This window comes from Canis aureus, chromosome 2 (genome assembly GCF_053574225.1).
Source record: "Canis aureus isolate CA01 chromosome 2, VMU_Caureus_v.1.0, whole genome shotgun sequence".
Classification (NCBI taxonomy): domain Eukaryota; kingdom Metazoa; phylum Chordata; class Mammalia; order Carnivora; family Canidae; genus Canis; species Canis aureus.
Genome location: NC_135612.1, coordinates 32854441 through 32872576, shown reverse-complemented (window position 1 = coordinate 32872576; position 18136 = coordinate 32854441). Strand labels below are relative to the sequence as shown.

Here is an 18136-nt window from a genome sequence, read left to right as displayed (position 1 = left end):
AAAACCAAAAAGAGCAACAGCTAATATCCCTAAACAAGACAAACTTTCATCAGGAAGAGAAGCAGATGCTCTGGACACTCTCCTTCTATATCCTATTATAGTGAGCTCATGCTGCTGCCAAAATAACAGAAGATATAAACCACACACACCCTACAAAGCAGACAGTAAACAAACAGTTCTACTGGTGATAAAATCAAAGCTCATATAAACATGGTGATAAAATCAAAGCTCATATAAACAAATTAGCTAGAGAATTCCTTACAAAGTCAAAAAGAAGTTTCCAGAGTGACTGTAACAATACTTCAGAACATATACTGAATTGTTACATGCATAAATAACCCCCCAAAAGCCAAAAATATAACAAGAATTGCTGTGCGTAGTGAACTATGACCACATAAGCAGAGGAAATAAATTTATGCTAACAAAAAGGAAACCCAATTAGAAAAGTGTTCAAATGAAAATAAACTCTGTCATTCGTATTAGATGATAATTTATAATCTTCCCCTTCATGAAAGCATTAAGTGGCACTTAATAAATTTTATTACTTCTGGATTCATACCTGGAAAACCAATCCCAATATATAAATTCCAAAGCTCAAGCATATGTAGGACATACTTCTATTCTAAAGAGTTATGCTACTAGATAGCTCTTCCCAAAAAAACCTAACCAAGATAATAAGGCATTTCAAATTTCTACATAAGTTTACAATGAAATTGTAAAGACCAAAGGTTACCTTCTTTTTTATGTGTGGAAAAGTGTCCACCTTTACAACAAATTAACAATTTTTGAAATGGTTTTTCAAGACCAATACTTCGTACATCTTAACATGAAAAAATGTAAATTCATTTACAAAGAAATCTCTAAAGATCTTCATATGTTCATATGTGTCACTTAATGACATCCATCCCCACATCAAAAGGCCCAGCTATCAGTACTTCAGGGCAAAAACCACCTATCACAGATATACGGAGAGGATCTCTCTCCCCTGACATCCATGATGAGGCCTACTGCACACAGCCTCACCTCCAGATACTGGCCAACACAGAAGGCATGCATCGACTCCCGAGTGTCCTCAAACTGCAAAGCAGCTTCCAAAGCTACCACTGGGTCTTCCCCTGCAAACTGAGCTAAAGCAAAAAAGAACAAAAGCAGTATTACTTCAATGCTATTTGCCCAGATACCTGCATTAGAAATGTCTAGTAGGAGGGGCTCCTGGGAGGCTCAGTCAGTTAAGTGTCTGCCTTTGGCTCATATCAGGATCCCAGAGTCCTGGGATCAAATCCCATGTTTGGACAAGTCTCTGCTCAGCGGGGAGCCTGCTTCTCCCTCTCCCTCTGCTGCTACCTCTTTATTCTGTCAAATAAATAAATAAAATCTTTAGGAAGCAAGGAAAGGACGGAGGGAGGGAAGGAGGGAGGGAAGACAGAAAGAAAAAGAGGAAGGAAGGAAGGAAGGAAGGAAGGAAGGAAGGAAGGTCGGTCAAGTAGGAAATAGATAAGGCAGGTTAACTTCAAAGTGAGGGTTATCAAAGTATAATGATCTTTCTCTCTCCCCCAAAGCTGCATGGGCCAACTCAGGACTTGAAACAAGTTCCAACAAGTATTGAAAAAAACACAAACAAAAAATGCACAATGATGAGAAATTCTTCAAATGTGCTTGAATTTACTGATAGGACAGACATCAGAGTTACCAGCAGATTAAAATGTATAGAGGCTGGAGCAAAACTCAACTAATCACTTAAAAGCCAAATGCTCTGCTCAAAATGGTACATGTTACAACTTTTAACCATGAAGTGGAAAGTGAAGCCTTACCAAGAATACTATTTCCTGTTAATGACTGTGTCTGGAAGTCCTTTATATCATACACTTTCCCATCGATCACAGTCCAGAAGCCTCCATCTTTATTGTGGTTCTCCAAATCAGCTTTGCGTATCTGTGTCACCTCCTCATTATTTCTACAGTTCTGACCTGTAAAAAAAGACTCTGTATATACAGAAACCAAAATCAATGAATCAATAGATAAAACAATCAGAACAAATCATGCAAAAGAACTATAAATGGAAACAGACAAATCCATAACCATAATGGCTATGGGTTTAACTATAACTAATACCACAAGCAAAAATGCACTGAAGATATGTAACAATTTATAAAACAAATACCAAAAACAACATCACCTGAGTAGCATGAATTGCAAATCTGACCATACACCAGGCAATGAAATAAATCTTAAAAATTTCAAAGGAATAAAGTTAGAGTATGTGCACTGACTATAATGCAGTTAAATTACAAATAAGTAACAAAAATAAAAATTCTCTACAAATTTGAAAATTATGAAACATAAATCATCCAAAATTCCCAGAAAAAAATGACTATGGAAAAAAATGCAATGAACAATAATAAAAATACTATAGAACAACACTTATATAGCTAAATAAATGTTTGAGGGCATTTATACCTTTAAGAATATATGATAGGAAAAAAGAAAAGCTAAAAACTTAGTGAATATCAAATCAATAAAATTTTATGAGCTCATAATGATACAAAAGAAGAAAAATGAAAAGAGACAATATGAAGGAAGGAAAGGAGGGATTGAGGAAGAAAAGGGAGGGAGGGAGGATACCTCATTGGTCACCTTTGCAAGCACTAGGACACCAACTCAATATTTGAGAAATGATAAGGGGAGATGATTGAGGAGGGGAATCCAGTTAGGATCATGTCCTAAGCTGTGCAAATTGTGAGAGCAAGGCTGCTAGGGGATATTATAGAGGTAAGACTATATATATGAACTCCCTGGTCCATGGGAACAGAACTGAAGGTGGGGTCACCCTGAATCACAGGCCTCAGAAGCAATGAAACAAGAAGCACACATCATGACCTCAGACATACTCTAACCAAAACTGAACCCAAATCTGTACTCAAATCTCATCAACCCTATACATATAACCAGCTATTTAGGGAGAGTATAACCAATAGACATTAGACCAAAAGAAGAGAGAGCAATCAACCAAAATCATGATATGTATAATTCTCCAGAACAAATGCCCTGGTTCTTTGACAAATAAATAGTATGACCAAAGAGGAGAGAAGGCCTAGAGTTATACCATTAAAGGAAATAGAGAATGGAAGGGTATCAACCAACTGTAACATGCAAAACATGTTTAGATCTTGACTCTAAATTAAAAAAAAAACACACACACCAACAAAAAGGCATTTTTAGATAATGCAGGAAAATTGAACATGGATTACATGTTACACTGAAGAATCATTAATTTTGGACAGAATAACATTATGGTTTCATCACCAAAAAAAGTTCTGATCATTAACAGGTAGTACCTGTCAAAATGTTTTAAAGAGATATGCTTAAGATGATTCAATCATTCATGCAATCAATCAATAAGATAAGTGCAGGAGAGGTTGGTAATGGTAAACCCAGGTTAATTAGCCTATTCTCCCTACTATCTGTGTTTTCATTTCTTTAAAAGTTAGAAAAACATCAGATTAAACCCTAAGAAAGAAGAAATAATAAAGACCGGTGTGGCACCTGCATAAAGACAGACATTTAGGTCAATGGAACAAAATACACAGCTCAGACATAAATCCTCATATATATGGTCAAATGATTTCACACAAGAGTACCACAACCATTCAATGGAGAAAGGACAATCTTTCCTACAAATGGAGCTAGGAAGACTGAATATCCAACTACAAATAAATCAAGTTGGACACTTACTTTACACTATATACAAACAATAACAAAATAGATCAAAGAGCTAAAGAGTTAAAACTATAAAACATCAAACTCTTAGGGAAAAATAAAACAGGAGAAAACTTTTATAACATAGGACTTGGCAATGATTTCTTGGATAAGACACCAAAAGCATAGGGAACAAAAGAAAAAACAGGTAAGTTGGACTTTATCAAAATTAAACATCACAGGACACCATCAACAAATTGAAAAAGCAATCCACACAGAGAAGAAATAGGTGTAAATTATATGTATCCAGAATATATAACAAACTATAACCAACTCCTACAACTCAACAACCACAAAATCTGATTCAAAAATTGGAAAATCATTTGAATAGACATTTCTCCAAAATATGCAAATGGTCAATAGGCACAAGAAGAGATATACATCACTAACCATTAAGGAAAATCACATCAAAACTACAATGTGACACCACTTCATCCCATTAGGATGGCTATTAACAACAAAACAAAAAAACAAATGTTGGCAAGGATGTGAAAAATTAGAACCCTTCCTTGTACCCTGCTTATAGGAATGTAAAATGGAATAGAACTATAGAACACATCATGGTGGGGTTCTTCAAAAAGTTAAACATAGAATTACCATATAACTCAGCAATTCCACTGTCGGCTACATATCCAAAAGCAATGAAAGCACGGATTCAAATAGATGTTTGCATGCCTATATTCATAGCAGCGTTAGTCACAGCAGCCAAAAAGTGGAAACAACCCAAGTGTCAAATGGCAGCCAATGATGAGTACAGTTACAGGTGTGCACAAATACAAATGGTTGAAGCAAAATATATCCACAGTCTGCACTCCTCAGTACAATTGCTGAGTTTTCCCTTAAAGAGGAGCCAGTAGATGTGGAAAACATGAGAAAGTGCCTATTAAAACAGGTAAAATTTTCTAAGAACATTCTTTTCTGCATATGATAACACACACAACACTTAACTGTATACATTGGTATTTTGCAGTTGGAGAGAGCAGAGATTCATCTGGAAGGGATAGATACAATTTTAAAACAATTTTAAGGGATAGATACAATTTTAAAACTGGCAACCAAAAATTTCAACCAAGGATGAACCTTGAAGGCATGCTAAGTAAAATAAACCAATTACCAAAAAACAAATACTATATGATTCCACTTGTATGACCTACCTAGAGTAATGCAATTCATGTATTCAAGTTGAATGGTGGTTGCCAGGGCTGAGGGGGAGTAGAGAATGGGAAGTTAGTGTTTAATAGGTATAGAATTTCAATTGAGGGGAGATGAAAACGTTGAAGCTGGATGGTGGTGATGGTTGCACAATAACATAAGTATCTAAAGCCAGAGAACTGAAAACTTTTTTAAAATGGTTAAAATAAATTTCGTTAGGTATATTTTATCATAGTTTAAAAAGGGGGGGGTTTCCTCTACCTCCCACCCTCAAATCAAAAGAAATTGTTCATAAAGAACACTACAGATCAAGATGATTATCTTGCAAATTCTACCAATCTTATACATACCCTCCTAAAAAAAGAAGAGCATAACTCTAACAGACTAACACAACCGCCTTACCAAAACTTACATAACTCTATTATGTTTTTGTACTATCAGATCCATCAGAAAGTTTCTCCCAACTAGCTAACATTCTCAACTGACAGATCATAAACGAATTGAGAGGCTGCATGGGAAGCTCCCATGTTCCTAATTTACAGCTTCTTTGTTAGTGAAGGAGTGGTGATTATAAGCAACCTACATAGCATTAAAAAGAAATAAAACTGCAATTCACAAATACAGATGCAAAATGTCGGGGAAAAAAAAAACAAACCAATAATGTATATTAATATGACCAATATAACCTAGGTAGTTTTATTCCCAAAATGGAAAAAACTGATTTAATTTTTGAAAAATCAATAATTCGTCCCTGGTTCGATCCCGGGTTTCAGCACACACACACACACACACACACACAAATCAATAATTCACATATTAATAGAAAAAAAGAGGAAAAGTTAAATGATCATTGAGATGCAGAAAAGCATTTGATGCAATCTAATATCCAATCACAACTAAAACCTCTACGTAAAGCAGAATAAAAGAGAACATCCTTAATATTTAAAGGTTTCTACAAAGAAAACCCTTAACAAACTTCATACTTCATGTACAAAATTTGGAAAGCTTTTCTTCTGTTCCTAAGAACAAGGCAAGGTTGCCCACTATCCCATTTCCATTCAACAATTCACTAGAGGGTGCTATCAAAGTGCAAGAAATCAAAGAGGGAAGCTGCAAGATCAGAAACAGACAGAGGCAGTCAACTTATTTAGACAAAAGTGGTACTCCCAAAGAGTGATCAAGGACAGTCCTTTCACCCAAAAGTGCTAGTATGATGACCCCATGGACAAAAGACCTACGGAAAAAATAACATTTGACCTCTTGGCAACGAAGTGGAACGGTGAAAACTCTCATATTCTATAGAGATGAAAATCAGCACAATCACTATGGAAACCTGGCATTTGTACTAAAGCATACCCTATAAACTACCATGAAATAGACATAAGAATGTTTAAACAACTAAATTGTTAAGGGGTACATGCCTGTCTGATAAAATGGTCAAGAGAAGCAGCAGACCAATGACCACACAAGATCAGAGAGGGGAATCTTTCAGAAGACAAAAAGCAGTTTTGATGTGTAGGATGGTCCCGCCAACATTCAACTTCTTAATCTGGATGGATGTTAAATTATTTTCTCTATGATCAATCACAGCATTGTTCTCTGTACTTTTGAGTATGTGTTTTATTTCATGCACACAAAAAATGTCTTTAAATTAATGAGTTTAAACTGCTAATCAGATTAAATGCCCTCAACCATACTGAGTATAGAGACAAAAGTAACATTTAAATTCACAAAAGTAGAAGAATGGTACTAAAAATATTAGTGATATAAAAAGTTAAAAACTATGCTTGACATTCTAATGTTATTTTCTTCAGCACAGTTGTTACTTCTTACTTGAAGCTCCCATGTTACAATATGACAGTTTATAATGGGAGAAGAAAAAGCCCACATTCCTTGAGCTTTCCTATAAAATAAAAGTTGAACCAAAAAATTGAATTTAATTCTATGAGTCCAGAAAGTCAGAACCATACATATGGTAACGCAGACTTAGGTTCAAAAATGTCAAAGCTAGAAACTTTGAAAAAACAAGTTCTATTCTAATTTGGTAAGCACTATAGACCAAGTGCTCAGCTGACTATGGGAATTCCATAACTCTGTAACGTCAGATAGAATGAGTTCAGAAAGTCATCCCACACTGATGTTTGCCTCCCAAGCTGAGCCATATCTAATCACTTCCGACAGTACCTTCTGGAGACACCACTCAAGAAAGGGCTTTCCAGAACTTTCTAAAATAGTCCATTTCACAAAGTAACAACCATTATTAAGAAAAAAATCTTCCTTAAATATAACTTAAATCTCTTCTGATTTGAATTATCTTCATTTTCCACTTATACGACCATCAGTGAAAATGGCAAAAATTGGTCTCTCTGTGAAGTACTCTAAAAAGGCAGGAATAGGCTAGCTAAGATAGAACTCTCCTGAATGGAAGTTCTGTAAGCTAAGCAGCCATACCCATGATGCCAGGCCAAGCTAACTCTTCATGGTCATCCCTTTCTTTCCCTGGTGCCAGCTGGTTGAACCGATCCAGATGTTCTAAAAGGCCACCCAGCAGAGGGACAGCTCCAGCCTCCTGCATGACACCAGCATTTTTACTGAGCAGAAGCACTATAGAAACTACTAGCTCTGGAAGGAGAACACCTACATTTTAAAAGAAAGAAAAAAAAAAGCATTAAGATCTAAATAAAGCATGTATCCTACAAAACTACTTTTAAGCTCACACAATTCTAATAAATCACAAAATAAGGAATGCTTGTCTCTTAGCACATCTCTACAAGATTATTTTATCTTTCATTTTGAAAGAATAGATAAAATATCAAATGGAACCCTGAGTTACAAGAATGCTTTTCAAAAACACTATTTCAACATAGAAGTATTAACTAGAGTTTTATATTCAGAAAACTGTTTCCAGAAAACTAAGTTTATTATCAGGAAAAAAAAGCACTCAATAATAATGCTCTACTGTCATAGAATTAACTAACATATTAAGCAACACTGGAATTTATTAAGGTCCTGAAAGGGGCAACTAATTTTTATGCTGCTGAAATAAAATTAGATAATTATTAGTGACCTCATTATTAAAATGTTAATAATGGTGATATAACTCTAAATCACTAATAACATTTATACAGTGATACAACTCCTGCAGCAGGTTACTTAACAAATGAATTGTCAGCAAGTGAAAAAACAAAAGAAAAAAGGCCAATAGTATTAGAAAATGTATGGGGCAAAGGCATGCAGGTTTATCAGAAAAGGATAAATTTTAAGTCTACTCAATCTATGAAAATAAACACATATCTGAAGGTAGGATATAAAAAAGGTACCAGTGAAGTCCCCTTCCACAATGCAGGCCACCTCTGCAAAGTGTCGCCAGCTGGTAGAAGCAATGCTGGCTGCCACAGGCAGTATATCACCAATGTGTGTGCACAAAAGGGCTGTGTACTTCTTCAGTAAAGAACCGACACCCATAAGCTCATGACCTTCAAGAAAGATTTAAAATTTTTCATTTTTACCATTAAAATTTACTTTGTAAATAAACTGCATTGATTACTCTTTCACCTTCATCTATACATCTTTTACCTATAATAATAATCTCAAACAGAAGCTTAACCCTTAATCCCTGGCTCTTTTTATATCACATAGTATGAGAAACAGTGAATTTGGTTATGTCAATTTTTATACACTGTACTACCTAGAAACTTTGGGTATAAATACTAAAGTATAGGGGCACCTAGGTGGCTCAGTAGTTGAGCATCTGCCTTTGACTTAGGTCATGATCTGGGGTCCTGGGATCAAGCCCTGCAGGAACGCTGCAAGAAGACTGCTTCGCCCCCTCTGCCTAAGCCTCTGCCTCTCTCTCTGTGTATTTCATGAATACATAAAATCTTTAAAAAAAAAAAAAAAAGTATAAACGTTGTATAAAAACTAAAGTCATAATTTATATAGTTAAAATCTTATATCCAATATAAATGTCATCAAAATTCAAGTCTTAACACTTGCAAATTACTCCCAATGAACAACATTAGGCATTTTTCAATCTTATAAAATCTTTCAACTTTTCTTCCTAAATGTCTCTTAATGACTCTTCAGTCCTTGTGACTTTATGTCTTTGAAATGGGCACCTCTTTAGACGTAAGTTCACTTATATCAACCTGAAATTTTCTATCATCTACAAATGCCTAACTCTTTCAGGAACTAAGATATTTTAAAATATACTATCTATAAAAATATTAACAAAAGCAGCAGACCTTTCCATCCTTGACAGAGAAAGCCAACTTACAGAGAGCCACCTACTACTTTTGGAGCTTATGGAAAGTACTCTACTCTATGTCATACACAGAGCTGAGCCCTTACGTATCATCCTATTTTAATTCTCATAGACATCCTCTGATGTTATTTCATTCCATAAGTGAGCAACCTACACCCTCCAGGAGACTTACTTAGTCTCATGTCCAGCAGCTAATAAACCAGTGCTATAACTGAGACCCACCCTTCCTCCAATGATGATTCATTCCACATATTACACTTACCTACCTGAAGTCGCCCCAAATGGGTACATTTAACAGTATAAGAACTACATTTCTGGGAAGGTAGAATAGAATAGGGATGTCAAAAAGCCTACATCAGAAAGCAAAATACACAAAGACATTTTAATTTTAAGCAACTTACTAGAAATATCTGAGGTCTGACCAATACTTTCTCCTGGATAAAGTTTACTGATAAGAAGGCGCTGAAAGCGCAGCAACAAATCCAATGAAGCAGTTCTTTCACGACTATGTTGCTCAAAGTCTAGACATGATGAAATCCGACGAGCAACATCTTTCAATCTGGCTACTGTCTGAGAAGCAATGTTCCTATGCAGGGGAAAGAGGATTGCAAAATTAAAATTATATCTGTTTAAAAAAGCTATTAAGAAATCACAACATAAACTAAAATCAGAAATACAGATCATACACTCAGATGACCTACAGCTGGCTTCCTTCCTCAAATATGTGTTAGATGTGTCTGCAATAAAGACAACCTCAGTCAAAACTGAGCAGAGAAGACAGAAGTTACAAAAGATATAATGATGCCCTTTGCTTTACAAATGTGCTCCTAAAAGCTGTGTGGAATGGTCCAAAATGATAGAAAACTTCTGAACAGACCATTGGGGGGCGGTGGGGGTGTGGGAAACTGTGTCATTATTTTTGTCCAAAGCTGCATTTTACATATAGATGTGACACTCTTAAAGACAAGATTCACTTATCATTTATGCATCTGCCTAACAAGTCAATGAGGTAATGATACAGTTTAAAAAATAATAATTATCATGATTTTCATTTGCATCTATTGCTTACTCATGAGAATAAGAATCTTTTCCTGTTTATCTCATAAACTCCAATTTTCTCTTGTGTGAAAATCTTTAAAATCTCTAGTTCTACCTCACATACTCTAACCTATCCTTTCATCTGTAATTTAAAAGTCTGTTCTTAAAACAGTGGAGGTTCTTCAAAAAGTTAAAAATAGAACTACCAGCAATCACACTACTGGGTATTTACCCAAAGAATACAAAAACACTAATTCAAAGGGATATGTGCACCCCTATGTTTATAGCAACATTATTTACAATAGCTACATTATGGAAGTAGCTCAAAAGTCCATCAATGATGAATAGATAAAGAAGATGTGGCATATACACACAATACTGATTCAGCCATAAAAAAAAAAAAAAAGGAAAAGAAATCTTGCCATTTGCAATGACATGAATGGCACTAGAGAAAATAACAAAGCAAAATAAGTCAGACAGAAAAAGACAAATACTGTATGATTTCACCCATATGTGGAATTTAAGAAACAAAACAAATGAGTGGAGGGGGAAATAAGGAGAGACAAATAAAAAAACAGACTCTTAATTACAGAGAACAAACTTGATGGTTACCAGAGGGGATGGGGGCAGGGTGATGGGTTAAATCGGTGATAGAAATTAAACAGTATACTTGTGATGAGCACAGGGTAGTTTATAAAACTGCTGAATTACCTTATTTTACACCTGAAACTAAGAACACTGTATATTAACTAACTAGAATTAAAATAAAAACTCAAAAAAAGTCTGCTCTTTACCCCAAAACCTATTTTAGATAAATTTCAGAGTATTTCCTCACCTCCCAAACACATTTTTCAGATCCTAGTGCTAGATCTCACTATTTTACTGTGAAAACCAATAATCCTGTAAAAATATATCTAATACTATTTACCTAAGAAGCTGTTGTATGAGCTGAACCAAAGGCAAACACTGTTTTCCAGAAGATTCATAGATTCCTGTATTAATAAGATCTTTATCCAATGGAGTCCTACTTCTGTGAAATGTTGAGGCACTGGCTTCTTGTTCATCAATTTCTTTTTCCTTCTGTGCTTCTTTTTTGGCTTCTATATCCTGTAATTCATAAAATAGAAACTAGTTACCAGTTATCTTAGCAGCAAGGGTGAAAGCACCATGAGCTAAGCCCTGATCTCCCAGCCTAGATATCCCAGCCTCTGTGCACTAACTCACAAACCACCCGATGACACTGGCCCATCCCAGCTTGTCTGAAATCCCATTATTCAGGTGCTCAGCTTCTAAACCGACTATCCTACAAATCCAACGTCCAGGCTTTCAAGACTGATGGTCTCTAGCTGCTTTCTTTCTGGGAAGTACCTAAAACCTTCACTCCTGATCTCAAAAATACCCAATGATCTGCCCCATACATGCACAGTCTATCTGTTTTGCAAACATGAACCCAAGAATGAGAGGATATATTCTTCGTGAGGCATGTGTCAGAATACAAAAAGAATTCTTATAACTCAACAATTAAAAGATAAATAAACCAATTTAAAAATGAGCAAAGGATTTGAATACACATATCTTCAAAGAAGATATATAAATGGCTAATAGCACATGAAAAGATGCTCCACATCATTAGTCATCAGAGATATCCACACCTGTTAGGATGGCTATAATAGAAAAGCTGGACAGTAGCAAGGATTGACAAGGATGTGGAACGCTAGAACCTTCATACATTCCTACTGGAAATCCCACTTAAGAAAAAAATCTGGCCATTCTTCAAAACATTAAACATAGAGTTACCATAAAACTAAAGAACTCTATTCCTAGGCATACACCTATAAGAAAAAACATATGTCCACATAAAAACCTATACACAAATGTTCATAACAGCATTTTCATAATAACTTAAAAGTAGAGATGACTATATGTCCATTGGCTGATGAGCGGATAAACAAAATGTGCTATACTCATAACAAAGGAATATTATTTAGCAATTTTTAAAAATGAAGTACGACATAAATAAACGTTGAAAAACACTAGGCTATAAAAAGAAGCCAGACACAAAAGGTCACAGATTGTATAAATCCATTTATATGAAAAGTTCAGTGCCAGAAAATCTTTCAGATACACAAAGTACATTAGTAGCCGTCAATGGCTAGGAAGGAGTAGGGAATGGGAGATGACTGTTAAGCGGCATCCGGAGTAATGAAAACGTTCTGAGAGTTGTCATAATGGTTGCACAACTCTGCGAATATACAAAAAAGTCACTGAATTATACACTTTAAAAGAGTAAAGTTTAGAGTATGTGACTTAGATCTCAATAAAGCTATTATTAAAAAAAAAAAATAGGAGGTATCTTTGCCAGTCAAATGCAATAAATATTCTTGAGGACATACCAAGCATTGTTCTAGTGACCAAATTTACTATGAAAAAGCAAAAAAAAGTTCTCTTTCTGGGCCTTATTTTCTAATGACAAAAGCCAGAACAGTCTCAACATGAATAGCCTTTCCCAGTCCTGAGGGGTGTCGGGATGAAGACCCAATTTCAGGGGTGGGATTGTAACTGGGCCTCCCACTCTTAAGAATAAGAAGACAACATGAATCAGAAAGATCAAAAATATGCATGCTTTTGACCCAGCACAATTTCATTTCCAGAACATTTTCCTAATAAACATTCTTATACTCAATGACTTCTAATCTATAAGAATAATTATGTATAGTAGTAAAAATATCTAAAACATAAATGGTCAATAAAGGTCGTTTAAAAAAAAAAAAAAGAAGAAGATGTGGTTTATGTATACAATGGAATATTACTCAGCTATTAGAAATGACAAATACCCACCATTTGCTTCAACGTGGATGGAACTGGAGGGTATCATGCTGAGTGAAGTAAGCCAGTCGGAGAAGGACAAACATTATATGTTCTCATTCATTTGGGGAATATAAATAATAGTGAAAGGGAATATAAGGGAAGGGGGAAGAAATGTGTGGGAAATATCAGAAAGGGAGACAGAACGTAAAGACTGCTAACTCTGGGAAACGAACTAGGGGTGTTGGAAGGGGAGGAGGGCGGGGGGTGGGAGTGAATGGGTGACGGGCACTGGGGGTTATTCTGTATGTTAGTAAATTGAACACCAATAAAAAAAAAAAAAAAAAAAAAAGGAAGGAATTCCCTTTCCATATGACAGACTTCCCCAAAGCAACAGAATAAATGAGTATAATAAAATATTCAACATAGAAGACATGGCAACGTGGTGAGTAAAAAAGATGCAAACTGATAAGCCACTGAGACTAATTCTAGCACTGTATTCAGTATCATCGGTAAACATCTGCATCTTTAGAAGTCTGGAAGACTATATACCAAAACTGTTAACAACAGATACTGGTATAGTAGTAATTCCTAAATGATGAGATTTTTGTTTATGCCTTTTTGTAGATTACTAATAATTTTGTTTTAAAATAAATGGCCCTTAATTTTCTTTTATTTTAGGTACCTTAGTTATTATATAGATCACAATCTATATATCTCTATAGCCTCTGAAGCCCAGCAACATCTCCCCTCCAACAATCCCCCCAAAAGGAAATGAAGAATAAACATTTGCTAACTAAATTAACAGGTTGTAGAGTTTAGCATCACTTATGGTTTACCTCCCTCTCGATTTTCATCTTTTTATCTTATTTTATTTTTCCTTTTCTTCCCCTATGTTCAATTGTTTTGTTCCTTAAATTCCAAGAGTGAAATCATATAGTATTTGTCCCTCTCTAATTGACTTATTTCACCTAGCATAATACCCTCTATCTACATCATTGCAGATAGCAAAATTTCATTCATTTTGATGGCTGAGTAATATTCTATTGTGTATATATACACCACTTCTTTATCCATTTATGTGTTGATGGACATCTGAGCTCCTTCCATAGTTTGGCTATTTGTGGACACTGCAGCTTTTTTTTTTTTTTTTTTTTTTTTAGGTTTTATGCATTTATTCATGAGAGACACAGAGAGGCATAGACATAGACAGAATGAGAAGCAGGCTCCCTACAGGAAGCCTGAGGCAGAACTCAATCCCAGGACCCCAGGATCATGACCTGAGCCAAAGGCAGATGCTCAACCACTGAGCCACCCATGTGCTCCTGGAACTGTTGCTATAAACATCGGGGTGCAGGTACCCCTTCAAATCACTATGTTTATATCCTTTAAATAAAAGCCTACTAGTGCAAAGGCTGGGTTGTAGGGTACCTCTATTTTTGACTTTTTGAGGAACCTCCATACTGTTTTCCAGTCTACATTCCTCCAACAGTATAAGAGGTTTCCCCTTTCTCTGTATCTCCACCAACATCTGTTGTTTCCTGACTTATTAATTTTAGCCATGCTAACTAGTGTGAGGTGGCGTCTCTTGATTTTGATTGAATTTTCCTGACGCTGAGTGTTGTTGAACATTTTTTTCATGTGTCTGGTGGACATGTGTATGTCATCTTGGAGAAATGTCTATTGAGGGGAGATGGGTAAAGAGAAGGTGACTGGCATAAAGAAAGGCACTTAATGTAATGAGCACTGAGTGTTACATGCAAATGATGAATCACTGAATTCTAGCCCTGAAACTAAGAAAAATAAATAAATAAATAATAATAATAAAATTTTTAAAATTAATTAATAGGTTCAAAAAATCCCACTTGTGTCATGTCAAGGTTTCTGTCTGAGCCACATGTGGACTGCCTGTGCCTGTTCACTATCACTGCTCCCATCAGGCAAGCTGTCATACAGAGCTGTGTGGGAAGATAAAGAAAAAAAAGGCTTGGAGTCAGCAAGCCTGCCACTCGCTTGTCTCGACACCTTAGCAAATCACATACTTCTGTGGTACTTATGTTCACATCTATAAAATGAAACTTTAAACCACTTTTTCTACTCAACACAACTGAGAAAGTTAACAGAGAAAATGAAAGTAAAGTACACAGTACAGGATCTGGAAAACAACAACTACACAAGAACTGTCACTGCTCCTAATGCTATCTATATGATTTCTTCTATGTTTTTTCAATGTAATCAAAGTATTTAAGTATGTTTTCAAAGACATTTTTAATATATTTACTTCATCTAATTTCATCAGTGTTAGTTTTTAAATTAAAAACTTTTGCCACTATGAAAGTAACAAATGGAGCTATGAATGACCATTAAGTACATAAAAATGCAAAATTAAAAACCACACTACCCCACCCAGAGAAGCTAAATATATGAAGAATGACATGTCTCATGTTGGTGAGGTCAAGAAAGAGCTAGAACTCTCACATAGGATGGTTCAAATTAAATGTCATAGCCACTTTGGGAAATTATAAAAACATACTCACCTTAAGATCTAGCAAATTATATTTACCCAAGAAGAAAAACATATGTTCACTAAAGAACCATACACAGCATGATCAAAGCAGCTTTAGAGAATCAAAAATAATCAAATGTCTACTAACAGCAAAATGGATAAATAGTGCCATAATCATACAATAAAATACTCAATGGTAAAAACAATGTAGTTGAGTTTGAAAATTATCAAAGGCAAAATAAAGCAGACACAAAACAGTATATACTGTATGATTCCACATATATGACATTCAAAACTGGCAAAACTAATTTAATCTGGGAGAGGCAGGGGAGTCCTAACTTTGGGTGCAAAGAGGCACAACAGCACTTTCTAAGATGATGGAAAGTGAAGTCAGCACTTTCATGATGATGATTCATAACATGATTATAGTATCTGTCACATTGATTTAAATAGACCAAAGTGTGTATATTTTATCATACTTAATATCTCAATAAATTATTTTAACTAGCAAGATGAAAAAAAGCTTTAATTACAGGAAATACTTGGATTTTACTAAATGCTTTATGTTTCAGTTTTTCATGGCAACCTTTTGGCAAATGTTGTTATTTCCTCACATGAATATAGTGTTTCAATCTGAACTCATTGACAGGTAAAAATCACCTCAGTCAGCTCACATACACACTCCCAGAAACATACCTGGATTTCTGCAGTAATGGCTGCATTTAGGGCCGACTCTAACCCTCCATCAGCCATCAAGCTGCCCACCAGAAGATCAATCATGAATCGACGACCTGGACTTATGTTAACTTCATTGCCTGAAACTGGAAAGGGAAAGCACTTTTGCCAAGTGAGGTAATTATCAACCCCTCTTGGTCCCCTCTTCTGCTCCCACCCCTTCACCCCATCCCCAACCCTGCTCCTCACCCAAGCCCACCTGCACAGGGCAGGAGGGCAGAGAGTGCCCGGGCCCTCTCCTCAGCAGTGGGCAGAAGCACGGACCACCCACTCTGGAGCACAGCCTGGGCAGCTGCCTGTACAGTGCTCAGCACGCCTGCACTGCTGGCCAGGGCCACTACGGTTTGTTTCAGGCTGTTGAGGAGGACGCTGCCCAGACCTAAACCAAGGAATTCTGGGTCAACCTGGTGACTAATGGCAGCATGCAACTGAAAAGAGAAAAACAATTTTAATTTAGAAGCCCTACAAACAACGGGATTTCAAATCTTATTAAAGATTAAATAATACCTCAAATTGAGTTTTATTCAAATAATAAAGGAAAAACTTCTGATATATGAATTTTCTTAAACAGACTAAAAAATTTTACCCATACTAGTTGAGAATCGACGGTAAGGTACTTTTATGAGGAATTTTTTAAACCCACTTTAAATACATATATGAAAGAGCTTAATATCAACAGAGAGGTTAAAGAGTAACCTCTACCGCACCCCCAGCCCTCTGTACCAAACACAGAGAAAGTGTGAATATATTACAACCAAAAAACCGTTAAAAGATTATACAACCAAGCTGAGTATATAAGGAAGCTCTTTGAGGGCCATACCAGAACTCAGAGAGACGGCAGGAGCTAAGAGGTTCTAGGCTCTAAGAGCAGATCAAAGCCTTCAGGTAGGAGATTCAAACTACTCATGACAGCCCACTGAGCCTGATGTTCCTGCAGAAGCCGCTGAAGATCACCTGTCTATCACCAGCCAGGACTTGAAGGCAACACTGCCCATTGAAGGCTTTGGGTAGAAAGAGACCCCACAAGAAATCAGAGACCTGGCCTGGTCTGTGAGCAGATGTAAAATTAAATTTATACCAATCTTCCAGGTATAGATATCCATGAGTCAAGAACTGAACACCAAAACATTTAGAACCTGAAAATCATGACACTTCAGAGACACAAATATAAAACTGCCCTTTGGGAACATCACCAGAGCCAAAGGCAAAGAGATATCCCTAGCAAGACCTCCTCTAAAAGTGGTACTACAGTCGGAAAGGACAATCCACACTAAGTCGCAGGAGAGAATCAAAGACAAAGTTCTTCTAAGAGACAGAACTCAAGTTCCTACAGTAAGGGAGCAATATAAACACTGGAATGACTCCATAAAAAAAGTAAATGTTCTGAGGTACCTAGGTGGCACAATCAGATAAGCTCTTGATTTTGGCTTAGGTGGTGATCGTGGGGTTGTCAAATTGAGGCCTGTGTCAGGCTCTGAGCTCAGCATGGAGTCTGCTTAGGACTCTTCTCTGTCCCTCTCCTCCACCCCCTACTCTCTCTCTCTCTCTCTCTCAAATAAATAAATAAAATCTTTAAAAATAATAAATGTTCTTAGAGACCAAGGAAGGCACAAAACCCAGAAGAATATAATGAACAAAAAAAAAGCTTTGAAAAAGACCCAAATATAAATTCTAAAAATGAGAAAAACAGCTACAAGAATAAAAACCTTCAGGCAGAAGTGTGAAAAGCCTGGACCCAGGTGCCAACCCTGAACCTCCATGATTGCATGGATACCCTACCTGGGCCACATAACTGAACTTCTCTGTACATCCTCATCTGTGCCATACACATCAGGAGTCCTACTTCTCAGAAGGGGGCACATGGATTTAACAAGTTAATA

At 36.1% G+C, this 18136-nt stretch overlaps 1 protein-coding gene across 10 annotated transcripts in view; it reads right to left on the bottom strand.

Annotated features, from left to right (window-relative positions):
- HERC2 (HECT and RLD domain containing E3 ubiquitin protein ligase 2) overlaps positions 1-18136 on the bottom strand; it is a 243912-nt gene that overhangs the window by 132825 nt on the left and 92951 nt on the right. For 9 of the 10 annotated variants that reach the window (XM_077868196.1, XM_077868211.1, XM_077868256.1 and 6 more), the window contains 8 exons: positions 16456-16684; positions 16218-16342; positions 11139-11317; positions 9574-9758; positions 8229-8384; positions 7360-7545; positions 1812-1982; positions 1024-1127 (listed from right to left, as the gene is read on the bottom strand). In XM_077868196.1, coding sequence (XP_077724322.1) covers positions 1024-1127; positions 1812-1982; positions 7360-7545; positions 8229-8384; positions 9574-9758; positions 11139-11317; positions 16218-16342; positions 16456-16684 — 1335 coding nt within the window. The remainder of the gene's footprint in view (positions 1-1023; positions 1128-1811; positions 1983-7359; positions 7546-8228; positions 8385-9573; positions 9759-11138; positions 11318-16217; positions 16343-16455; positions 16685-18136) is intronic. The other variant, XM_077868216.1, reaches the window with a different exon arrangement.